The 25,868-nt window shown below is 56.6% G+C and overlaps 1 protein-coding gene across 7 annotated transcripts in view; it reads left to right on the top strand.

The window, feature by feature from the left end:
- Positions 1-21,593, top strand: part of ZFAT (zinc finger and AT-hook domain containing) — a 190,268-nt gene extending 168,675 nt beyond the window's left edge. For all 7 annotated transcript variants that reach the window (XM_038555582.1, XM_038555584.1, XM_038555581.1 and 4 more), the window contains one exon: positions 20,653-21,593. In XM_038555582.1, coding sequence (XP_038411510.1) covers positions 20,653-20,892 — 240 coding nt within the window. In that variant the 3' untranslated portion in view covers positions 20,893-21,593. The remainder of the gene's footprint in view (positions 1-20,652) is intronic.
- Positions 21,594-25,868: the final 4,275 nt, after the last annotated feature.

The raw sequence follows: 25,868 nt of genomic DNA, 5'->3' as shown, positions 1-25,868 counted from the left end.
CCCTGGCTCAGATTCCCTAACCCTCCGTCTTCAGGGCCAGCAAGGGAGGGTGAGCGCTTCTCACATCTCCGCGCTCTGGCCTCTGCTTCCTCACCTTTTCTCAGGCCGACCCTCCTGTCTCCCTCTCACAAGGACCCTCGTGATTACGTGATGCCCACCTGGATAATCCAGGATAATCTTCCCATCTCGGGATGTGTGATCACATCCACAAAGTCCCCTTTGTCGTGCAAGGTAACATTCTCAAATTCTGGGGATTAGGACACGGACATCTTTGGGGTAGGGGCATTATTCTGCTTGTCACTCTGGGTTCTGGCGTTAATACAGGTCTTGCTCCCAAAAGGCAGGTGGCCTGGTGAGGGAAATTACTTACTCTTTTATTCAGCAAACACCCGCTGAGCTGCTTCTATCAGCAAGGTGCTGCTCTTGGCTCTCAGGGTATTTCAGTGAACAGGAAAGGTAGATGGTACACTTGAGGAGCTGACCGCCTTCTAATTGAGGGAGAGAGCTAATCCACGTACATATGATAAATAACAGTGTGTTAGAGGTGAAAGGGGGAAGAAAGAACCAGCAGAACCAGTCAAGACCTTCGGCAGGCGGTAATGTATGCCTTGGGGAGGTGGGCCAGTGCCCCGAGGGTGCTAGGGGAGCACCAGGGGCTCCAAGCCCATCTTGACCCTGGGTCTGGGGTGGGGGCGTGTGTTGGGCAGGGAGGGCTTCATCAGTGGTGCCTGAATGGCATCCTGGAGGGTAGCTGGGAGTTGGATGGCGCAGGGCTCCAGGCAGAGGTGGGAGCAGGAGCTGGTGCATGGGGTTGGGTGACTGAACAGGCGGAGGTGGCCGTTGAGGCCCCACTTCAGTTAAACCTTGGGCCCTGTTGTAACCACCAAGCGGTGACAGGGGAGTCGCAGCCCAGAAGGCTCCTTAGCCTCGGCTCAGAGGCCAGCCCTCAGTTTCCTGTCACTTCTCAGAGCCAGATGTCCTTTCACTATGGGTTTCTTGACCGGTGTTACCCTCTTGAAGGCATGTTGGCATTTTTAAGATACCACAGTTTTCAAGTCCTTCCATTTAGTCACAGAACCCAAATAGAGAATCTGCACTGAGCATGCCTGCCATCCATGTCCTCCCTGAGACTGTCACTGACACTGGGCACAGCCTCCAGAGCCGGGTCCCCCAGGCCAGCGTGGGCACCATGCCCCTTTCTCCTGTGCTTGTCTGTGAATAGTAAGGAGACTTTATAATCACTCAGCATCTTCCTTTTATGAAGGTCAGGGTGATTGAACAGGGCGTTTTTATGATGTGGGTCCTTTTGAGTTAAAGTGTGTTTATTATTGTTGAGGATGACCCCTAAACATCAGTGTGAGGAGCTGGGTGCACTGTGGGGTATCAGCCTCCGGGGGTGAGGGAGGCTCCATCTGGGAGAAGATCGCTGAGCTGCAGGTGGCGTTGATGTGTGTTATTCATTCATCTGTTTGCTTTTGAAAACCAGTAGCCTTTCAGTTCATGTGCCGTGCATGAACGACTGGGGCCTTTCCCTGTGTACAGGGACCCACCTGTCCTAGGGTTAGTCCAGGTGAGGCTGTCCAGTGGCATATGCGTTGCCCAGCTCACCTCTCTGTGACTCAGTTACTATTTCTACTCTGTCGAGACCTGATGAGAAAGCGTGTTGTTGTAGCATTGTCTAGAGAAACAGAACCAGTGCTGTGTCTGTGGGTGTGCGTGTGCCCGTGGATACGTGCATACAGAGATTTATTGTAAGGAATTGACTCACCAATTATGGAGGCTGACAAATCCTGAGATCTACAGTCTGTAAGTTGGAGACCGAAGAGCTGAAAGTATAGTTCATCTGAGTCTGAAGGCCAGACAACCAGAAGTGATGTTCCGGTCTGAAAGCCAGGAGGCTCAAAACGCAGGAAGAGCTGACATTTTAACTGGGGTCCAAAGGCCAGGGAAGAAAACCACCCAATGTCCCATCTCCAAGGTAAGCAGGCAGGAGGAATTCCCGTATTCAGGGATGTTCTAGTCAGGCTTTGACTGATTGGGTGAGGCCCACCCACATTAAGAAAGGCAGTCTGCTTTAACTTAAATATTAATTTCATCCAGAAACACCCTCACGGAAACCACCCACAATAATGTTTGACCAAATATCTGGGTACCCCGTGGCCCAGTCACACTGACACATGAAATTAGCCATCGCACATGTTGCACTTAAGGGTGTGAAGTCCTCTTTGTCAGTGGAAGGCCGTTGTACTCCAGGTAATTATTCACTGAAATAAATAAGTTGTTATAGAGATGACTTTGATTTATAGATTTGGGGGAGATTTGGCAGCTTCTGGAAAGTATACATGTTTGGTAGGTGTGTATTTCTCTCACAATTGGTATTTCAGTTTAGGATTTTAGAATGAGCCCCATCCTGCAGGTTCTTGAGGGGGTCACAGTTGACTAGAGGTTGGCAGGACCACACTGACCCAAAGGGTTCTCTACTGAGTACCAGCATTCCACTTTAGTCCCCAGGTCAAGAGCGACTAGATCATTCTTATGGTACCTCCTCCCATTGAGTGACTGTTTCACTAGTGACTATGATTAGCAGTTCTCTGTTGGCAGGACCATATCCCTGTACATACCAAGCAAGCATCATCCTTACAGCCCAGGAGTCCTCTGGGTCCGGGGCTGGTGCACCCACTCCTTATTCCTGGTCCGCTGAACCCTAGAGTTGCCTCTCTTCTGTTCATTATTCTCCCTCAATGTGCTGGATGCTTCCAAGCTGTCAGCCACTGCCCCAGCGGCGGGGAAACATCTGAAAGGAGCAGTGAAGACTGGCTCAGACCTGCAGGCACCCTGTCCACTTCCCCCATGCAGACCATTGGCCTGGCACAGTGCAGAGTTGCACTGCCATAATCTTGTTCAAAACCCCAAAGGCTCTTACCACATGCCATAACTGCTGATTTAAGAAACAAACAAAAGTGGAAATTCCAGATTTGTCCAAAGTGCTCCAGCTTCGCCAAGCTGCTTCCCCATGCCCTTTGACATCTCTGGGCAGATGTCAGATACATCCCCGGTGGTGGTTGGCACTGGCGGGTGAAGCTGATGTGTCAGTCGGGAGGAGAGGAGCATGCAGAGCCTCCACGGGCTCCGTGCACAGCGCTTAGCCTGAGAGGCAATTTTGGTAGCAGTTCTTGCTGTCAGACATGTGTTGGTTGCCAGCCAGCCCTAGAATTGCTCCTTGTTATTCGCAGTTCATTATCTTTGCAAGGAAACACAGTCCACAGCTATGGCCAACCACATACACCACTTGCCTGTTTGCAAGGAAGCACAGGTCCAGCCGGCCCAGTGTTTATTGGAGGCCCTGAGCCATCTGGTCTCCTGATGCCCTTTCATGGCGTCCATGTGCACAAGGGCATCTGGTGGGAGAAGCTAGGTCTGCAGAAGGCGCTTCTCCACTGCGGCCTCTGGTAGGCAGAAGCCTCGCACCCTGTGATCCTGCTGGAAGGGGAGCCCAGAATTGGCCTCCTCTTCTGGGGGTGGAGGCTGAGCGTTTCATAATGTTTGTGGCAAAATAAGAGAGAGGGATCCGGAAAGTGTCTCCTGTGAGGCCTGCAAGATCTCTTTTCAGTGTTCTTTCAAAAACAGTCACTGCATTCTCTTAATTTGATTGTCGAACTGCACAGCAAGAGAGCTGACCGCAGAATCGCGGAGACTCTTGCAGTCCTTTAAAGGTCACAGAAGATAGGGGCCATCTGCGTGTCGTAAAGGGGACTGAGTTGAGATCTCTCCCCTCGTCCTCCCCTCAGGAGGGACCAGGAGAAGCCCTTCCTGTTTTGTTACCCGCCTAAGTTCTCGTAACCTTGGGAGGCACCTTTTCACTCTAACGGTGAGCAGACCCCTCCCTGAGTACAGTGCCGTCCTTGTCCTCGTGGGAATAACAGGAGCCTCTCACAGCTCCTCTTTGTTCTCTCCTCTCCCCTTCAGAGCCCTGTCTCTCTCCGGGTTCCTTTGCCTGAGGGCCTGAGACAATACAATAGCGGAGTTTCCTTCTTCTGCCGCAGTGAAAGCCTGGCGTCTTCACTCGTGTTGTTGGTTCTACTTTCCCGTCGTGGTGGTTCTGCCATTGTTGTGGTTCAGGTATCTTCCCAGAGGACTAGGAATAGGTATATATGACATTAGAAGAACCGATGGTACGTATAGCTGCTTGTGCGTCGTGTTACTCCTCGCCGTGTGACGGGAGCGTCACATCTCTTCTCTGCTTACTGGTTCTGTAGCGTAATCACAATCAGGATGGACTCAAAGGCCCCTGGCAGGCCCGTGCAAGGGCGTCCTGGGTCTTCCATAGGCGATCACACCTCTTGCGGGGTTGCAGGGGCCGAGAGCATACGTGTGCACTGTGCTTCCCAGCCCTCAGTCCAACACCAGACTCCGTTAGGATGCTGGTCCGTGCCTCCAATCCGCATAGACATCCTTGATCTTTTATTCTCCTTTTGAGCTTTATGGAAATACGAAGTGACACAGACTACTTTCTTTTTTAGTTTTTCCCCTTATCATCCCCCTACCATGAGAACCATTCATCAACAGCACGCCTTGGTTAGTGCAGCTTGCTTCTTGCCTAAAGAACTTGGAGGTACAATTTATTTCATCCTGGGGCCCTGCCAATTCTAATTACATCAAGCTTCTAATTATACACACAGGTAGCCTCTCCCAGTACTTTTGTAGTTCACGTTCCTCATAGAACATTGTTCTGCCGCCGCTGAATGGCGACCTTCACTAGGTAAACCCAGGGACAAACAATTCCTTCAGGGGCTTGGCAGTGGGTTACTCTCCTTTGTCACTTAATGCCAGCTCCTGTCCTTTGTAAGCCTTCCTTACTGCTCCCGTAGCTATTTGAATCTTTTCTCTTTCCTTGTTTTAAATAAAACTTCTTTCAGACACGTTGGTCTTTGCCCTGATTTCCGGTGGATGATAGGAAAAATTGCATCCTTGTTCCCATCTCTCTTATTACTTGCTGAGCTCCTTTATCCTCTGGTAGTGATAGAAAATTCTACTTCTTTGTGAAATTTTAAAGTAAAAATAAGTACCTTGATCCTCCTGTGGCCATGTGGGAAATTGTCTGAAAAAATAGTGAATAGAAGTTTCCCGATTTCGTTCTGGTCCTCTTTTTCTTATAGAGCATCTTTAGCTAGCCTAGAGAGGTCACTCTGTTGAACTTCTCTTCTCTTTTCTCTTCCTTTCCCTAAACCCTGGTGTTCCTGCTGTTGGGCCCTGGGAAGCTGGAACCTGGTTGGTGCTATTTGCAGGATCCTACTTTGAGTTTTAATACTGTTGAGTCGATCCCTGTTAGCTGGGTGCCCATTTCCTGGTCCACAGCCTGGGCCGGGCCAGGTGGGTGTTATGGGACCTCTCCCATCTCTGCTGCTTGCCCTGGCCAGCTGAGATCACTCACTCCATCGCAGGTTTGCGGCAAAGGCTGGGCTGCAGAAACCCCGAAACGAGGGAGCCAGAGCTGGAGGCCCCATCTGAAGGAGCTTGTCCCTGGGGCGGTGCTGCCACCAGCCAGTTCCACTTTTCATTCCCATTGGAGCAGTGGCTTCCATCCTGCTGGGAGGAGTTCCCCTGAACAAGCACTTGGGACCTCACAGCCCTCTCCCCCCATCTCTGTCCTCTTCCCCATCCTGCAAGTGCATATTCTACACTCCCGTGCCCGGCCTGAAACCAGGGGGTCCGTGTTACCCCCACATATGGTTGTCAGCAGGTCCTTGCCTTGCTGCAGGATCTCCACCCACAACACAGCTCACATGTCCCCGTGTCCCATGGCTGCCACCTCCGTGGAAGCAGCTGCTGCTCCAGACGTGATCCCTGGACCAGTGGCATCGGCTTCAGGGAGCTTGTTAGAAACACAAAGGGTCCGGCTCCCCCCAGACCTCCCAAATCAGACCAGACCACACGTTACCACTACCCTGGTCCCCCTTGATTCGTGTGCGTGGTAGTCTGAGAAGCTCTGCTCTGAACCGTCAGCCTCCCCACCCTGGTTTACAGATCTTCCCTTCACACCTGCTGCTCTAAGATCCAGTAGCACACAGAGCGAGCTCTCCGAAATGTAAGCCAGATTCCAGCATCCCTCACTGAAAACCCTCCAGTAACTTAGGAAGTCTCCAGTAGACTGGGAATAGGACTTCACTGCAGCCTCCCTATCGCGGTCTGGCCCTCCTGCCTCCCTTCACCGCCTTGCTTATTGTGCAGCTGCCTGCTGGGCTCCGCTGCTGATCCTCTGTTCCCACCTTGGTGCCCTCTGCCCAGAGCACTCATCACTAGCCTCTGCTCTGCACCAGGCTCACTTCCCGTTGTTCTGGGCCAGCTGCAGGGCCACGCTCTCAGCCCTCTCTGACTTCTCAGGTCCACATCAGACATTCCCTGGGACCTGTGGATAGGATGAGCCATATCCCCTGACTGTGTCTTTAGATGGCGCAGTTGACCTTGAGGTAGGAAGCATAGCTAGGTAGGCCTCATCTAGTCCCTTGAGCCCTTGAAAGTGGAGAGCTTCCTCACCTGGTGGCAGACCTCAGTGAGATTAGAAGGATTTGTGTCTTTGTGTTTTAGGCCACTCCCGTTGTGGTCCTTTGTTGGGCAGCATTAGGAAGTGAGCGCCATCCCCAAATGCAGATGAGAAGTGAAGGGGAGTTCGCATCAGGCAGGCCAGCAGCATCACACACCACAGGACCCCGGTCGGAGTGAAGGCCTGGAGGTGTCGGTGGCCTTCCTGCTTCCCCCGGAGCGGCCTCAGCCTCACCCCCACTCCTGCCATCTGTAGCTGGAGGGAAGTGGGTGGCTGTGTGGCCATCCTGCTCTGCCCACAGTGATCGTGGGAAGTGGGAGATCTGAGAGAAGCAGCTTCCGTGGAAAAGCAGATGCTCGATGCGGGAGCCCAGCCTTGTGGGCTTGTCAGGGACAGTCACCGGAACCTGTGGTCAGACTGTGGACCTTCTTCCAGCTAGGGAAGTAGAAGAGGAGTTAGTACCCAGGGGCTGAGCCTGGGCAGGGGGCCAGAGCGCTCCTGTCCCTCCAGCAGCAGAGAAGCTGGGAGGTAGGTGTGTGGAGGATGCCCCACGCCTACCGTTCTTGGGGCCTTTGTCACAGACCATGTCCTAGTCTGTGTGTACTCATGCCTTTGCCTTCTGCATCTAATGGTCTCGGGGAGAGTGGGGTTTGCTCTCTTTCCACTGTGGCATCTCCAGCCCTTAGCCAGGGGCCCCGCATGTTTGGAGACTTCCTGAGTGCTTAGAATCCTGAATGGAGGATCTGATGTTGGACGTCTGAGCAGGGTGGACTCAGGATGCCTTTGACGTGACTTACAGTGAGCAGCCGGGGGGACTGCAGGCCCCTGAGACGTGGCCTCTCCGGATGCAAGCTCACAGGTTGTGTCCTGAGAAGCCCACTTCAGCAGGGTTGCCCCCGGCCGTGTCATGGGGCTGATGTACCGATTACATGTGATTATGCACGTGCAGCACTTGGCAGTGTGCCTGGCACATGATGAAGTCTTCAGTATATTGCAGCTCCTGTCCTAGGAGTCACGTAGCTCCTTGTCCCTTTTGTGTGTGTGTGGAATTCAGCTGTAGCTGTTTCTGCTTCTGGAAGTTTCTTCCCAGCAAACAGGTACTAGCTCAGCTGTCTAGGCCCTGTGCTGGGTGTTAGGAGTCCCAAGTTGTTGGAGGAGAGCTTGTTCCTCGGTCCAGACAGTTGCATCATGTAGATTAATGTGGTTGGGGCTGGGAACACCCTGACCCCCTTCCCACCCCCTGCCGCTGAGGCATTCTGAGTGATTCCAGTAGCGAGGGCCCTGGTGAGGGCTGAGGATACCGTGTGGACACTTGCTTAAAGTAAAGGGGAGCTGGGGGAGGGGCTCTGACAGAAGGGGCACAGACGTGAGAGCCACAGTTTGCAGATTTTCATACTCAAGAGACGAGTACAAACAGCAGGGAGGGGCGTGTGACTCTCAAAGCTGCCCCGGTGCCCAGAGTATGACGGATGCAGTTCCTGTTTCTGTTCCTGGATCCCTTCTACTGATGAACGCACCTGGGGGAGTTTGATGCGTGCCTGGAACGGTTTCAGAACGCTGTGCGGAAACGCAGCACACCTGGGAGTTAGTCTTCCTTGGTGAGGGCGGCGGCTGCCCTCGGCTTTCCGTGTCCGCCCGGTCCTGTGGAGGCCGCAGGGCGTTGGCTGAGGCCAGGGAAACTGCTAGAGGCCACGGATCGGGGGGTTCGGAGGGTCTGCGCTGAGGAGAGAAGCCAGGTGCCTCCGAGCACGGAGCGGGGGCCTCGGTGGCAGAGCACGGCCGGGCTCGGTCCCGTCACCACGTCCCTGTCCGGCCTGTCAGGTCAGCACTGAGGAAGTCCAGGGCCTGCAAGGATGGTTGCTTGGGTGGTGGTGAGAAAACCCAGGGAGGGGGGAGGGCTCCTCCCGAGCGACACGCCGAGGGGCGCGTCCTCGGAGCCCAGCAGAGGGACTTGGGTGAGGGGAGACCCTGAGAGGTGCCATCCGGGGCAGGCTCCCAGGCAGGGGCGAGGCTCATAAGGAGGAGCGTGGCCCCCTGGCCGATACACGTGTGCTTAAAGGTCAGGAAAGTAAAGCCTCATATGCAGGAAACTTGTCTAAATATCAGGTCTTCCCAGGCAGTCCGAAGCTGCTGCCTCGCCCTCCCCGTCACGGTGCGTGCGCCCGGGTCCTGTTTGCGTCCAGCTTCAGGGCGGCTCCTGAATAATTCAAGTGCGGTGCGTACTGAGCGGGCTAGAGGCCGGGTGCTGCGCGGGCGCGGGCTGGGAGGGGACGCTGGGAGGGGACTCGGCGGGGCCTCACATCCCCGCCCCGGGGGGACGGCACCTGCTGGCCGTGGGAGCGCCACCCGTGACCGCCCGCCCTGTGCCAGCCCCAGCCCCATTGTCACCCTGTACTTCTCCCCTGCGCTTTGAGAGAGCACGTCGTCCGCCCCATTTTACCAGTTTCCAAGAGAAGGATCCCTTCTGCTTCAGTTGACTGCGGAGACCACACTTAAGCTGTACTTGGACCTTTGAGGAATTCCAGAAAGATCAGATGTCTTAGCCGTTTTTGCTGCCCCGGCATCTCTCTCACCCCATCTGCGGGGGGAGTGGATTTGGCCAACACACTAAACTTAGGCTCATCCTGCAATAGGTGTGGGGTCAGTGGGGGCGTCTCTCTGTCGTTTCCAGGTGCCTGTGTCACTGTGAAGGGAGTTGGCCCCTTCTCTTCCCTGCAGACGGGCCCTCGGGCCTCAGAACCGGCTGCCCTGGGTGAACCCTCCAGCCCCGCAGTGCCTCCGGAGCCAGCCCCCCCCCCCCCCCCCCCGGGGGGATGGCAGAGACTGCCTGCAGCGAGCAGTCTTTACAGCCTGGGCTTTGGACTGTTTATAGGATCAGTATTTTCTGGAAAGAAAGAGTATCTACTGTCTACTTACAACCCAGAGAAAAATAGGGCGGAGGGGAGGCATTGTGCTGTCTCCCCAGGAAGGATGAATCACGGCCTTCCTCCCTTGCTGTGCATTTTGTACTTTTTGAAAGGCTTTAAATCTTCAGTGATGCATGGAACGGTTTCTCCTGCCTGTGAATATCTTTTGATGTGGCCACAAGTTTCTTGCACATAATACCCTTCCTTTGGTCCTGTAGCTCCATGCATATTTCTAGAGTTGGAAATTTATGACACTTTTCTATAAGCCACATCCATTTATACCATTTCTTCCCTCTATAAATTTGGGACCGTATTTACCATCATCCCTTTGTTTCTGACATGCACAACACCACACCTACCCTAGGGCACGAGCTCGCGTGCTTACCCTGACGTGGGTCTTCCAGCCCCCCCTTTTGGGAATGCTAGAGGAAGCTCTTGCTCGGTTGGTTATAATTTAAGCGGTGAGTGAAACCCCAATTACTGAGAAAAATGAGGCTTCTTCCTCAGAGCTTAAACATACACAGAGGAACGTTCCACCTGCAAGAATGGGCTGCGGTCTTGCGTTTCATTCTCTTTGTTTGGTTGTATTTGGGTTTTTCCCTGCAGCCCTCTCTTCTTACCACGCCAGAGTCTGAAAGTTCTTCCAGTGGAAGGGACCTGGGAAGGCGTTGCAGTCTGGGACTCACACGGTGTTCGGGGCCAGGGCCGACTCTGTCAGGAAACCGCCCTGCCCTGTGTGTCCAGGACCAGTGCCCCATCCCCTGCCTCCACTGGGCCACAAGCCTGCGGGCACAGCAGGACCCAAGCAAGGCAAGGCCACCAGCCCTGGCTCGGTACTGAAACGTCCCCTTGAGCCATGATACAGCCTGGTGCACAGTGGCTGCCTTTGGCGACCTTGCACAGTTGGAGAGACAGGCTTCTACGGGGCCTCACCCGTGTCCCCGGCTGTGGCTCCTCCCTGTGACTGGCACTGTCTGACTGAGGCACCTTTGCAGTCAGCTCTGCTGTATTTGGTGGGTTTTGAGCAAGGGTGGCATGTTTCTTTCTTTTTTTAAAAAAAAGATTATTTATTCATGAGAGACACAGAGAGAGAGGCAGAGACAGGCAGAGAGAGAAGCAGGCTGGATCCCGGGACTCTGGGATCACGCCCTGAGCCAAAGGCAGATGCTCAACCGCTGAGCCACCCAGGCGTCCCAAAGGCAGCACATTTCTGACACTTGTACTCTGCACTCATGTTTTCAGTGATTCATCCAAGAAACAGGGATTCACTGTTTCCTGTCTGCCAGGTGTGGCCAGGCTCCCTATAACGGGGTCAGCTCTGGACGCACTCGCTCAGGGTGCCTGGGGACTCCCTGGATGACGGGCACCTGATTCTCAAGGGAAAGGCAGTGGGTGGGTCTTCAGGCAAGTGTAGTTCAGGAGTGAGAGAGAAACCCTGTGTGCTCGAGAACAAAGATGAGCATGGGGTCAGGGAAGGAAGGTCCTTGTCTCTCCCACTGGGGAGCTTGGCTTCATCCTGAGGGTTGCAAGCAGCCCCCGAATAGTGCACACAGGTAGTTAGATCGTAGGCCTTGGAGGCTCCTACCTGGCTTCACATTCCAGAATCACCTATTACCAGCTGTGGGGTCTCAGTAACTCGGGGAGCCACTTCTCAGAAAGAGAGGGCTGCCTTCCTTCCTGCCATGTGCTGCGTGAGCATTCAATGAGGTGAGGACTCTGTGGACACTCGGGAAACTGTGAAGGGCCCACCTGTTAAGGCCACTGTGAGAAGTGACAGATCCACAAGGAAGGAAGCCCTGTCATTGGATGCAGACTGCTCTAACAGGAAGTATCAGGAAGGACAGAAAGAAGTAGCGTGACACATCTTGGGGACCTATATATGGCTGTTCCACACCCATTTCCGTACTTGTGGACACAAATGTATGCACACCCACATGCAAATATTCACACTCATGTACATGTGCAGATACACACCCCTGCCCACAGACACATGCACACAGGTACATGTGCAGATGTACACATGCCCACACACATATTCACACTCATCTACGTGTACAGCTGCATACCCCTGCCTGTAGACACATGCACACACATGCATATGCCCACACTCACATACATATACACACACACTTCTGCCTGTATACACATGGACAAGTATATACAGATACCTGTATGTCCACACTCACATATGTACACACACACCCCTGCCCACAGACAGGTGCACACACACATGCACAAGTGTGTATATGTACACACCCCTCACCCTGACACACGCACAAACATATGCCTACGCTCACATACGTGTATAGATACACCCGCACATTGCACATACCTACGCTACACACCTCTAGTTTGCCTCCTTTTGGGGGTTCAGCTGTTGTTTTAGATTCCTCCCGTCTCCCATGCTGGCCTTACTCAGCCCAGCCCATCACGGGCACTTATTGCATTTTGTGAGCCGATGCTGTGATCGGTGGCTCTACCCTCCCACTGGCATCTGAGGCCCGTCTGCCTCCCCTGCACCACCAAGGGCCGGCAATGAGGCCAGCTCTCGGCAAGTCCTGAGAGCCTCGACGGCACCAGCAAGAGGGGAGTGGGTAGGGCCTCTCTGTTCATCCTGCTGGCCTGCAGCCCCAGGCGCCCTCCCTTTTAAGGGCATTAGTAACATCTGAGAGAGGGCTGCTCCCCCAGACTCGGTTTAATAAACCAGAACTTGGTTCAGTGTATTTAAAGGTGGCTGGGAGGTGTGAAGGATGCCTGGCGCAAAGCCGTCTTTCCCGTAGTGGCTAGAAGTGGCAGAGGGGTTTGTTACCCCTGAAAACGCGAAGGAGGATGCTGGCCCTGGAGACCCTCAGACCAGAGTCTCCCACATGAAGGCGCTCAACGTCTTCCCCGCACCCGAGGGGCAGCAGGCTCGTGGGACGGCGCTGGCCCATGGGCAGCATCCTAATGCAGGTGCTTTGCTGCGATTTTCATTCCAAAGGGTTCTCAGGCGAACACACATAAAGCAGGGCCATCCCAATAGGTGTCTTTCTGGTTTCTTTTCATTTTAGGGCCAAGAGAAGCATCTATCTTTTGTTTCTCATTTATTTATGAGCTTGGAGCCAAGTTTAAATAAATGTGCTAAGTTTGACAGAACCCAAGGGTTGCCTGGGAATTCTGGTGCCGCCAGCGTTGAAATTACAGGGGTCTGTTGCGGTGATGGAGCTTCTGAGGAGCTTCTGTGGCCCGGAGCCCCTCCGGCACGAGCCTGTGGCCGGCTCAGGCACCGGGAGGTTATCTGCGTGGTTTTGAAAGCTCATTTACTGTAATCCACCTGCCGTGTGTGAACGTGGCGTGTCAAATACCCAGCTAGCAACAGCCTCTCCTCTCTGCTCACCGCCACCTCTGTGGGATTCAGCCAAGAACACAGCTCTTTCTTCCAGTAATTGGTCTTTGTTGGTCATGTTGTGATGCCCTTGAATGTCTCTGGGCTGTTTGATGGCCTGGGGCGGTTAGTTGGTGCAGAGTCCAGCACATGAGAACCCGTGCTGGGGACTGAGTCCGGGTGTGGGAGGTGGTACGTGGAGGTGACGTGCTGTCTCAGGGCTTGCTTCCCCATGGGACACCGCTCCCCTGGGTGTCCTCTTGTTTGGCAGGACAGCCCTCTCGGTCTGCTTCTCGTGCCCAGGGTCAGGATCGCTGAGGACAAGGTGTCGGGGCAGGAGGCTTCCCATCCTGTCACTGCCCTCGAGGACGTTCTTGGGAGTATCTGTGTCTGAGGCTTGCAGACACTTGCACAGAGGAGCCCACCAGTGTGTTCTTTTTAAAGAGGGAGTAGGGCTGTGGAAACAGATGGTGCCAGGGTTGGATGCAGGAGGCCAGTCTGAGAATCGGGAAGGGAGGGCTGGTCCTACCTGGAGGAGTCCTGTGCTGTGGGTGAGGATCCGTGATCACCTGTCTGCCCATCAAAGGCACAAGAGCCTGGAGGGCCAGCCGTGTGGCCTGGACTGAAGTATCCTCTGGCCTGGCATCTAGGAGCGTGGGAGTGGGGAGTGCTTGGGGGCCAAGCCCCAAGCAGGTCTCTCCCTCTCCTGGAGCCCCATAGGCCCTGGAGCTGGGGACTGTGTCCTCACAGGGTGTCGTGAAGACCGGATACCACAGCACAAGTAAAATGCTTGACACGGCGCCCGACCTACCACATGGGCCTCTCCCCCTCCTCTCCTCCTCATCACAGGCTGCTTGGACAACTCTTAGCAGTGAGAAGCAGTCTGATCTCAGAGCCGTGGCTGCCTTCAGCTCTGTCCGCAGCGTTGTTCTGTGCTTGCGGGAGAGTCCCTGTCATGTTCACCCACGGGCCCGGCACCAGGCCAGGCATCTCAACTGTTCTTCCAGGAGCCGAGTCCACTTTGTGGCCTGGTGTGAGGCTGCCCAGTGCAGGGTGCAGGGTTTTCAGACCAAAAGTCAGAAGACCAGGCTCTGGTTCTGATAGTGTGGTCCTGGGCCATTTATTTCCTCTCTGAGCCCAGCTTTTCTCCTGTAAAATAAGGGGATGGACCTGCAGGACTTTGGGAGCCCAAAGGGGAGCCTCTGTGGACAGCTGGCCTCTTGCCAGCCCCTCTGTGGTCTGGGTGGGCACCTGTCAGACCGAAACAAGGGCCAGCAGTGGCCTGGCCTGGGGGCGGTGGGCACTCTAGGCTGTCCTCTGTCATGGCTTCCAGGTTCTACCCACAGATAGTTGGAGAGGTACCACCAGCCCCCGCTGTGTGCCCACCAGGCCCGTGGCACTGGGCTGGAACGGGGGAGCCTGTCCTTGGTCTGCAGAAGCTGTGGGTGTATTGGGCAGATCGTGTCAGACGGACCAGGATACAGAGCCGTGTGGGGGGTGCCCTGCATGGGTCCTGTGGGCACAGGGAACCCTTTGCCTTAAGGAGGGCTCCCCCAGCTACGGATGCTTCTGGGGAGTTTCTTGAATGTTGGGAAGGAGAAAGGTTAACCTGCTTGGAATGGTTTCCACAAAAAGTGGAGAGGGGACCTGGAGAGGACGCAGGCAGGGGCGTAGGGTGACAGCAGGATCTGGCCTGCCCGGTCCCTGTTAGCGTGTGCCTGTGAGCGGACGGCGAGGGCTGGAGGCCACAGGGGAGCCTGGGTCTCGGCGGACGCTCCTCAGCCGGCACAGAGCCGAGCAGCGTGCCTGGGTCTGCCCGCCATCTGGTTTAGATTCCAGAAGAACACTTGAGGTGGGCAGAGCTGCGGAACTCAGAGCCTGATTTAGTGAATAATTTGCGCAGTCCCCTGGGTTACGGTTTCCTATTAAGCTATCTGTGCTGCTAATAATTTGGCTGGAAGATCTGTTAGATACAGCATTTGGGGAAAGCGAAGTATCCATCTCAGGGGGTAATGACATTGTGAAGCCATATTATTTCTACTGTGGGGAACAATTGTACGCCTGAGCTAATAGTTTAAGCTACCAGAGAGCTCACCTTGAGTGGAGGGAAGTGGTTGAGAGCTCTGCAGGCAGCTGTCAAGGACTTGGGGTGTGTAAAGTAATACTTCAACCCGATTAATGTGTGACGTGTAATCCCATTCATTAGCCGCTGTCACACTACACCAGCTGAGGGAGGTCCCCGGACGAGGGGTCCCCCAGACCAAGGTCCAGCTCTTGCTACTTTCCAGCTGTTTGACCCTGGATGACTCCCTGGCCCACTGCAGGCTTCATTCAGAAATGCCCAGCATGAGACATCTGTGCGTACGTGGGCAGCACGTTCAGTAACAGCGAGGGGCCGGGTGGACGCTGGGCTCCATGGGACGGGGACAGTCCCTCTGCAGAGCCTCGCAAGCGCCTTCTGTGGAGCACGCCCATCACCATCGCCTCCCACACCATCAGTCCTCTTTCGGCAACATTCTCTTCCCGTACGTACCAGCTGGAGGGCAGCGTCTGCAGGGCTGGCAGGGCCACTCGCTCATGAAAGCTCAGGAAAACATAACCACCGCTCCCCAGGAGGCGACAGCCAGGCTTTGGGGACCCTGTCCATTGTTAGTTATGTTCTGGGGGCTCAGTATGGTGACTGAGCAGCCGCTCGCAGCCCGTTACGCCTGTGCCCGTCAAGAAGGATGCTCTTTACAGGACTTCTGCAAAAGGCACATTTACCGTTGTCTCCATCACTCCTCCTGGCGAATTAAGCCCATAGGTCTGCGGTGCTCTCATAATGAGCAGTGGATGGATGGAATGGTGATTCTGTTGCACGAAGCCCTGGAGCTGAAAATTGGGGGGGAGGGAGAAAAAGGCTTATGTTTGAACAGACTTCATACTTACAGAAGGTGATGTGGACAAATGAACATAAATACTAAAAGGGACAGCGAGACAAGTCTAACATGCAGGGAGTCTTTACCTCCCATGTTAGGCAAGTTTCCATTGGCGGGGGGCTGTGGACTGGGTGACGCAGGCCCTTCTCTGAAAACCATCCGTGTTTTCCTTTGTAAAACCCTCAGCTGGTGACCAGGGCTCTCAGGGACCTGACCGTGAGCCTCGCCTGCCGCTGCTGCCCAGCACTCCTTCCCTCCTGTGGCTTTGGCACATTGGACAGACGCCCCCAGGGGCGCCCCAGGAGCGGATGGCCCTGTGGCCTGCAGCTCGGGGCCTCTGGCTCAGCCGGGAACCTGGAATCTGCGAGGGCTCAGAACAGAGCCCAGGGGAGGGCTGTGGAGGCAGGGAGAGGGCGTCTCGGTGAGTGGAGCAGAGGTCGGCTCAGCAGCGGGAGATGGTGTAGAGCCTTCTGGAAAGGGGAAGACACTCTGCCCAGCAGGCGTGGTGGTTGGGAGGTGGCCAGCAGCCTTGGCAGGGCTCCGGGCACGTGCCGGCCCTGTGCTCCCTGTCTGCTCTCGGCCGCCACGTGCAGACACGACCACCCTCCACGAAGCAGCCCCTGGGCTCTGATGCGACACAGTGAGCACACGGTGGCCCCTTATTTCCAGCCTGGTGGCCTTATCTGGGTGTCTGTCTGCCTTCTTCCCCACGTCTGTGGGCAGCAGCCCTCCGGGTCACCCTGTGGGCACCCCCTGCCCCCCGGGCTGGCATCTGAGAAGTTGGCTGTCGTGGAAACAGGAGGCTGCGGTGTTAGCGCTGTTCAGAGGGACAGGAATTTCAGCCCGTGGAAGTTCTGTTGTGACTGCTTCCTTATCTCAGGCCCCGGCTCAGACAGCGGTCGCCGACCCCCGTCATGCACCTGCCCGGGAGGGTGTGCGTCTCAGCTCGGGCGTCGGGGGATCTGGTCATTTTTACCGCACCCTCAGTTTTCCTGAAGCGCAGCAGGCTGGCTTTGCACGCGGGGGTCCTGGGACCTCAGTATACGCGCCGGCCCCACACCTTCGCCTTTGTGTAGAATTTCCTGACAGTCAAGAGAAGCACGTTTGTTGTGTGTTCCCCACTTTGCCCAGCCTTCTGGCAGGCACCTTCTTTCAGTGTGAAATAAATCAATATTTACTTCCAAAGTCTTGGTTCACAGTATGTTTTCCCACTTAAATGAAATGGAAACAAACACGAAAAGAAGAAGGAAAAAAAAAGGTCCTGATTCACTCTGGAGAAACAAATCAGGCTAAATGTGTTAATAGTCTCCGCTCAGGATAGCTCTCTGGCTTCTGGAGAATTCCTGCAGTCCAAATGAGAAGTTCCTTGCAGTCTGTCGCTTTTTCTGTGGTGCCCACCCAAGAGGTGCCTTTCTATTTTTCTAACTTAAATATAATTCACCTGTTGACACAGCTTGTAGGGAATGGTACAGTCATGGGGCCACCCTGGAGGAGCCTGGAGTCCTGGCTGTTAGAGACAGATGGGGGGGAGGGGGAGGAGGGAGGAGGAAGAGGACAAGGAAGAGGAGGAGGAGGGAAGAGGATGAGGTGGAGGGAGGAGGACAAGGAGGAAGGAGGAGGATGAGAGGAAGGGGACAAGTAGGAGGGAGGAGGAGGAGGGAGGAGGAAGAGGACAGGGAAGAGGAGGAGGAGGGAGGAGGATGAGGTGGAGGAAGGAGGAGAAAGTAGGAGGGAGGAGGAAGAAGACGAAGAGGAGGAGGACTAGGAGGAGGAGGACAAGTAGGGAGGAGGAAGGGAAAGAGGAGGGAGGAGGATGGAGAGGAGGGAGGAGGAGAATGAGAGGTGAGGAGGAGGGAGGAGGAGGATGAGTAGGAGGGAGGAGGAGGAAGATGAAGAGGAGGACGAGGAGGAGGAGGAGGACAAGTAGGGAAGAGGAGGACGAAGAGGAGGAGGACTAGGAGGAGGAGGACAAGTAGGGAGGGGGAGGAGGGAGGAGGAAGAGGACAAGAGGAGGAGGAGGGAGGAGGAGGATGAGTAGGAGGGAGGAGGAAGACAAAGAGGATAGGAGGATAGAGGAGTGAGGAAGGATATAGTAGGGAGTGGGTGCGTGGTAGTGAAATTTTCCTTGTGAAGTGAATGACAAAAGAAAGAGAAGGCATGGAGGGTAGGAGTGAGCTGAAGAGAGTGGGGAGGAGATGGAAGAGGTCAGAATGAGAGCTTTGGATTCATGCGGGAGTGAGGATGAGCTGGGACTTCTGGATCGCTTTGGGATTGCGAAAGATGGAGTGTAGTTAGGAGGGGAGGAGGATTGGAAACGAGCGAAAGGAGGAGGGCACGAGGCAGAGGAAAATGCAGCTCTGTCTCGTAGTTCGCGCTGGAGGCCGGACGGAGGTACGAGGTGAGGGAGGGGACGGATGGAATGGACGAGTGATTTAGTGGAGAGGAAGATGAGTAGGAAGGATGAGTAGGAGGGAGGAGGAGAGATTCTAGAGGAGGGGAAGGAGGCGAGGTGGCGGACCCTGCCCATGACAGCAAGCAGGAACGCGGGGACGGGCGGAGCGCAGGAGGGGGAGCTGCGTGCCTGAGCCACCCTCGCCTCTGCGCAGTCCTGGGAGGCCTGGGTCCTACGACATTGAATAACGGCATGAGGACGGAGGGGACAAGGGAGGTTCGTCGAATGACAACTCCGACGCCCCGGCACTTGCCCGCCACTCAGATGGGAGGGACCAACATCGCAGCTCTGACCTCACGGTCTGACCGGGGGCCTTCGTCGTGCCCCAATCCCGGTGAATGTCAGACCACAGGCTGGGGAGGGGGTCATAATCGGCCGATCCACGGGTGCTGTATGTGACAGACTGGCTATGGGGTATATTGGGAAGGTGAGCGCAGGAGGGGAAGAGCGAGAGGAGTAATAATACCTATTTCACGTCAATCATAAGAACACTAATTGGACTACTATTCTTGATCGCCTGGTACTCCCTTAAGTCCTACCCCCATCATCTACTCCTCCTAAAACTTCTATCATCTCTCTCCCTCATTCGTCCTGCCTCCCCTCTTCCTACTTGTCTCCATAATACGAATAGGAAGAGGACAAGTAGGAAGAAGACAGCCGAAAGAAGACGGGAAGAAGAAATGAGACACTCGACAGGAGAAGGGGAGAAGGAGAATGACGGAGTGGTCCTGGCAGCACGCACGGAAATTGTGCCGAAGAAGGGGAACGACAGCCCCCGACGACGACCGAAGCAACCGTGCGCAACGAGGAAAGGCGGGGAGAAGCCAGACGCAGAGGACAAAAGACGGTGCCAGCAATGGAAGACAGACGAGGGAAGACAAAGACATAAGGGGAAGCGGCAAAGAAGATAGAGCAGGAAGAAGTGAAGGAAAAGGGAAGAAGAAGACGAAGAAGAAGAAAAAGGAAGGGAAGGCAAGAAAGGGAAGTCCTTCCTCCACCTCATCCTCCTCCCTCCTCCTCTTCCCTGTCCTCTTCCTCCTCCCTCCTCCTCCTCCCTCCTACTTGTCCCCTTCCTCTCATCTTCCTCCTTCCTCCTCGTCCTCCTCCCTCCTCCTCTTCCTCGTCCTCCTCCTCCCTACTTGTCCTCCTCCTCCTGGTCCTCCTCTTCACCCTCCTCCTTCTCTCTCCTCCTCCTCACCTCTCTCATTCTCCTCCTCCCTGCGGGCCCTGCCTGCTTGGAGCTTAGCCTGTGGGGCCCCGATAGGATGGCGGAGTCTGGTGGCGTGGCTGGCCGAGCCGGGAACTGACGTGCCGCAGCACCTCGCAGGTGGCCGGCGTTTAAGAGTGTTGGAGTGAATACCAGACACTGAAAATGGGCAGCCGTGTGACTAAGCACCTAGAATCCCCTCTGTCTTCCCAGCCACCCTCTGGAGCGGGCATCGGAGCCATTTTACAGATGGGAGAGCTGAGGGTTGTAGGCAGGTGCCAGTGGTGGGCCCTGCCCCGTGCAGGACGAAGCTCGCGTTCCTCCCACCAGGCTGCTCGGCTCCTCGCCCATGTCCCTGCACACGTCTGAGGAGTCCCTCGTTCGCTCCCCAAACCATCCCGGACCCTCCTCTGGGGCTTGCATTCTAACCCTTAACGTTTTGCAGCAGCTCCAGGCTCGCAGCTCTTCCGTCTTCCCCACGTTCTTGTGATGAGTTTTGTTCTTAAGATCAAAGACAGCTGTTACTTAAAACAGGCCAGAGCCCCTCAGGGTCAGGGGCGCATGGCTTCTGCGCCAGCTGGAGTTGGCTCTGTCTGGAATCTGCCTGCTTGGAGCGACAGAGAAGGGCCGGCTGTAGGATTCAGGCCCCTCCCCTGACAGGTGCCCCTGCACACCCTCCAGCCCAGGCCCGGGGCGGCCGTTCCCCCCGTGGGCAGCCTCCCGCACAGCTGAGGCCTGGGTGTCGGTGCTCGGCAGCCGGGGGGGTCGCCCTTGCAGGGACATCTGTCTCCTAGCGTGACACTGATCTTCGTACAGGGAGGTGAGCTCCCACAGTGTGTGGGGAGACGGCCCGGGATCAGCCCAGCCCCTTTCTCACCGCCAAGTGGACCAGCTCTGAGTTTCCAGGAGCCGCCCACCGAACCTTCAATAACTCGAATGCCACCTGCCAGCCCTCAGGCCTTTGGCAACCCCCACACCCCTGGGAGAGAGCCTGGCGCCCAGAGAAGATCTTGGACTTTGGGTTTCGACTCAGGCTCTGCCATCTGCCTCTGCTGGGGCCCCGGGGCCTTGTCGCTTTGCAGCGCTGAGCGTCACTCCGTCCATCCGTAAGCGGGGGTGAGAGCAAGCAAGCATAGAGCGTTGCGTGCAGTAGGGACAAGCTCCTGGGACGTGCTGGGTGCTCCATAAGCGGTGGTTGTGGTTCTGTTGTTATGGCCGGACCCAGAAGCAGGACCTGTGTGACCTTTCTCTTGCCCTCACACAGGTAACGGACGAGGAGCCCAGCTCCAACCACACGGTCATGATCCAGGAGACCCTCCAGCAGGCCTCTGTGGAGCTGGCCGAGCAGCACCACCTGGTGGTGTCCTCTGACGACGTGGAGGGCATCGAGACGGTGACTGTCTACACTCAGGGCGGGGAGGCCTCAGAGTTCATCGTCTACGTGCAGGAGGCCATGCAGCCCATGGAGGAGCAGGCCGTGGGGCCGCAGGCCCAGGAGCTCTAGAGGACACGCGGCGTCAGGTGGGCGCCACGCGGCTGGCCTGCCAGGCCCTCTGCAGAACGGCGCTCTCCGTGGCGCTTTCCTCCGCCATTCCTGCCCAGGCGGCCACACGGGGCTCCTGGCCCTACTTGGGTGGGCAAGGCGATTAGCATCACCAGCAGATACAGGATCCCCACCTCCAGCACAAACGCATACCCCCCCTTACTCTGTATCCTCTGATTCCGGGAAGACTTGTGCATCCTCCTTCCACACGGCCCACACTGCGTCGCCCCTTTGCTCCCAGGTTCATACGGGGCCCCAGTCCCCATCATCATCTGCCCTGAATCACACCCCCAACTCCTTGACCCTGTCCGGGTGCCGAACTTCCGCTCCGCAGCCTGCTGAGAGGGAGCCAGTGGCACAGAGAAAGTGACCTTATGGTTTTGAGTCAGCTCTTGGGGGAAAGAGGGGAGGGGGTGGTCCTGGCTTTATCTACAGGATTCTACTTCCCACCCCCCCAACCCCACCCAGGATCAAGGGCACTTGTTACCGGATGCGGTAACCACAACTGATGACCCTCCCACTCCCATGACAGGTGGGATCTTAGCTTATGTCTTAGAAATCTTTTGCTTTTTTTTTTTTTTTAAAAAAAAAATGCACTTTTTACTATTCACCTCCCATTCTGTGAGATGTGGTGGATAGAATAAAGACCTTCTCTGCCCGAATCCTCCGGTTCCTGCGTTAGCTTGGATGGTTTACGCGTCCCCTTTCTGAATCAAAATCTAGGGTTTGGGCCCCCCCCAGACACCCCCCCCCCCCCCCCCCCCCCCGATCCAAAGCCCTGAACACACAGACGGTGATGCCCCTCCTCCCGCTAAGCATTTTAGGATTTGCTTTGGGGCCGGTGGATGGGCCCTCCTCCTCCCTCCTACTTGTCTCAGCTTTTACTGAGGTGAATGGTCTCAGCTTTTACTTCTTGGTGCCTGGCGCTTGATTTGTTGGAGCTGAGTCGTGCTGCTCACCTGCTTCCTGCTCTGTCCTTGACAGAAGCCTTCGTGACACGGTGTTGTTGGAGGGGCCGCCCAGGTGCCTCTGCTGTGTCACTGCGTGGTGGGGGCATCGGGGCAAGTCCCACTGCGCCCTGCCCAGCCCTGGGTTGCCTGATATCATCACCCACCGTCCAGGTCACTGAGGTCGAGGTCTGCTTCCCCCTTCCACCCCCCCCCAAGAACCTGTCAACTGAAGCCTTAGCAAATATATGAGCAGAAGGACGGACATGAAACACAGAAGGACGGACATGAAGTAGTTGCTCTGGTTGAAGAGGATGGGTTCTGCAGCCCCTGTGCCCTTGGCCCTGTTAGGGCCCAGACATCCCACCCCGGCACGGCCTGAAGGCACCTGTTGAAGGGGGAAGCCTAAAGCTGCTGCTCTAAGACCCAGAGGAAAGTGGCTTCTTGCCCTGGGCAAGGAAAGGAGTTCAGAGCAAGGACGGGCGACTCCCCACTTGGGATGAGTTGGGGAAAGCTCCGTGATGGAGGACACCTGTGATCAGGGCCTCAACAGCTGGGTTGGTTTTGTGCTTGCAGGATTGGGGTGGAGGGACGGGGAAGGGTAACAGAAGGAAAGAGCAACAGTAGAGCCGCACCCAGAGTGGAAGGGCCGGGGGGTTGGGGAGACACTGGGCCTTGGGCACCCCCATTTGGCTGGTGGGTGGCCGCAAGGGGGAAAGGCGGGGACATCACCCGGCAGCCAGAGCCTAGAAGAACCAGTCCTGAGACATGGATACTGACTGTTCAGTAAACCACGGCGAGGTGGGGGCTGCGGGTAGTCTCGGGGTGCAAAGGGCACCAGAAAGGGTGACGGTGTCCACGCGTCGGGGTGGGCTGTGTCAAGGTGGTCGAGCATCCAGATTGGAGGCAGAGCACCGGGGCTCAAGCCTGCATCGTCGCCTCCTCCCTGGGTGGCCCTGACGTTTCTCCGTTCCTGGCTGAGTTCTAGTGCAGTCACCTCTGAAGGGGGTCGAGGATGATCGCTGACTGCCGAGGCTCCGGAGAGGATTGAGCTTGCCAGGCCCTCAGAGGCGTTAGCAGAGTACCCGGCCCGTACTTTGTGAATACCAGGCGTGATTTGTATTCCCGGGCGTGGGGCACCAGACCTTGGTCCACCGTCTAGTGGGAGAGACGGGACGTGAACGCACAGCAGGAAAAGACTGGATGTGCTCCGAGTGAGGCTGGAGGGAGAACCCGCCCTTCCTGACATGCGGCCTTTGACCAGAACTGACAGGGACGCAGGGTGCTGAGGAGGAGGCGCCCAGACACTCAGCAGAGGCTCTGCGCTGCCCGCCTGGCTGAGTTGGGTACCTTCAGGGCTGGGCCGGTCGTGCACGCTGATGCCTCAGAAGTTGCCTCTCATCGTTCCTGAGGTGCACGTCCAGCACCTCAGTGACCGCAAAATCGTTAAAAAGTCTTGTTCTAATTTGTAAACCAGCACCCCACCCCCACCCCACGAAGAGAAACCTGCCCTGGCTGGGGTTCACGGTGAGTGTGCCGGGTGCCTGCTGGGCCACCTGAAGTCCCGGGCGCTGCTAGACAGATTTGAGGGAGAAGTGGCTTGGGTTTGAGTCAGATGACTCGTGAGATGTTGGTTGACCTTGAAGAGCATCATTTCATCTTCCACAACGTGGGGTAAATTAGTGGCCCCATTGGCCTGGTTGGTTCCAAGGATTGACGGTGATCGCATGTGTCAAAGCGCCCAGCACGCCGTACGCACGCGGTCGGAGCCCAGCAGGTGTTTACTTCAGGTGGCTTCCGAGGAGAGTCCGTGACAGGCAGCTGGACAGGGCCGTCTCATGTCCCTGCCCGTGAGCTGAACCCTGGCGTCAGCTCTCTCCTCTCTCCTGGGCCTGCCATGGTGCCCGGTGTGCCTCGTTCACCCGCGGAGTCAGCAGAGGCCAGTCGGCTGCCTCCAGTGGCCGGTCACTGGGCTGTGAGCTGGGAACACGTGGCCCCAGGCCTCAGGGACTCCCCACTGGGTCAGAGGGTGGAGGCGTGGGCGGGTGGCCCACGGAGAAGCCTCTGCGGGTGCACAGTGGGGATGCTGTTTCAGCCAAGGGGGCCCCTGGGAGACACGGCTGCGGCCTCCGATGAGCCCGGGGCCGGGCAGGGTGGGAGCAGCAGGCCCGCAGGCCTGAATCACCGTGGCCCACCCAGGAGATAAAGACCAGGAGCCTGCGTGGACCCGCCCAGCCCAGCCTGCGTGGGGCTTCACCGGCATCTTGCTGGGCCCGAGGGTCGGCTCTGGCGTGGGCTCATCCGACCGATCAGGACGTAGGTCAGGAGGGTGAGAAACCTTGGGCACAAGGTCAACAGCTAGTCAGGGGCAAGGCCAGGAGCGAGAAGCGGCCTGTCTGACGTGGGAACGTGCTCTCCGGCCATCTCCCCGTGCTGCCCCTGGAGCCTCTGGGAGCATTGGCCTGGCAGCGGTGGCCCCAGAGCAGGGGGGCGGGGGCACCTGATGGTGAGACCTAGGACCATAGGAGCGGGGAGAGGAAGGGACGGATGGGGAGAAGGGAGGAAAGAAGGTTGCTGTTTAACCGTTCACGGTGTTCTTTTATATCTACAGCCTGTTTCTCCCCCCGCCCCCCCCCCCACGATAGGAAACCATCCAGCACCTGGCACTCCCCTTGCTCCCTTTGCTCCTAGCACATGCTGGGCGGCGCCGGGTTATTTTTGCACCTCGCCCCCCTGAATTACGGCAAACACAGGGTGGGGAACACACCCCGTGGCTGGTTGGGGGGCAGGGCAGGGGCTGGTTCTCCAAAGTCCTTTCGCAGGGAGCTCATGCTGAGCTTGGGGGTGCGTGCTTCTCTCTTCTCTCTCGTCTGAGCCAGGTGCTGTGTTCCAGGGATTAGCTCCTTAGTTCTGAGTACCCGCCCCCACCCCCCCCCCCCCCCCCCCCCCACCCCCGGCTGTTGTACTTGGATACTTCTTGATTCACATTGTGTTTTGTGCCAAGGGAACTGAAAGCTCCGGCTGGGAGACGGTGGGCTCCTGCCTTCTTGCTTTACGACGTGTGAGAAGGCCCCGGCACGTGCCAGGCGCCACCCTAGGCATGCCGCCGTGCATCTCTGGGTTCAGCCTTTCCATACGCCCACGTCCCCAGAAGATGGGGCCGCCGGCACTGCTATAGCGCCAGCTCTGTGCCAGGAGCCTGGAGCTTCTCAGTGATTCTCACGGCCAGGTGGGTAAGGTGCTGTCATTAGAGTTTACTGATGGAGACTTAGCACAGAGAGGTTAAGAAACCTGCTCAAGGTCACACAGGAAGGAGCAGAGCCGGAATTTGAGCTCAGGCAGGACCAGCACTCATAACCATCGTAGCCTGTGTCGACTCTTCTCTCGCTTTTACAGCAGAGGAAACAGATGCTCAGTAAGGAACCCACCTTGGGGAACATTGGAGGCCAGAAGGTGCTGTGTGGGGCTTGAATCCAGTGGGAGAATCTGTTTCCTCGGCTGCCCTCTGTGCTCCCAGTGGCATGCCGCCTCCTCCCCCCCCACCCCCCCGCCTTACCTTGCAGCCCCGACACTGCAGAGGCAGAGCAAGGGCATGGTGTGGGGGGCAAGGTCAAATCCGGGGTGGGGGTACCCAGAGAAGAGGAGATTTGGAGGCAAGAGAGCAAGGTCCCCTCCCTGGAGCAAAAGCTCCCAGGAACCGTGTGGCTGAGAGGCAAGAGCAAGTGGGAGCAGGAGCCAGCGCAAGACAGGAGCCCCAAGGCCACCTGAGGTCAGACACGGAGTGGGTTTGAGGACCAGCCGGGGGCGGTGGGGGCCTGTGACACCTGGGGCTGGAGGAAGCCAAGGGGAGGCCTGTGACATGTGTGGCTGGCCTGACCCTCGAAGACCCCAGGCCCCGTAGCCCCCAAGTGCCCCTGCAGCCCGTCTTGCCTGCCAGCAGCCCCGCTGCCAGCCTGCATCAGGCGGGCTCTCTCTGTGCGGCGTGGGCTC

The sequence above is a fragment of the Canis lupus genome, chromosome 13 (assembly GCF_011100685.1).
Source record: "Canis lupus familiaris isolate Mischka breed German Shepherd chromosome 13, alternate assembly UU_Cfam_GSD_1.0, whole genome shotgun sequence".
Taxonomy (NCBI): Eukaryota; Metazoa; Chordata; class Mammalia; order Carnivora; family Canidae; genus Canis; species Canis lupus.
The sequence above is the reverse complement of the archived record's forward strand: the minus strand, read 5'-3'. Positions and strand labels throughout refer to the sequence as shown.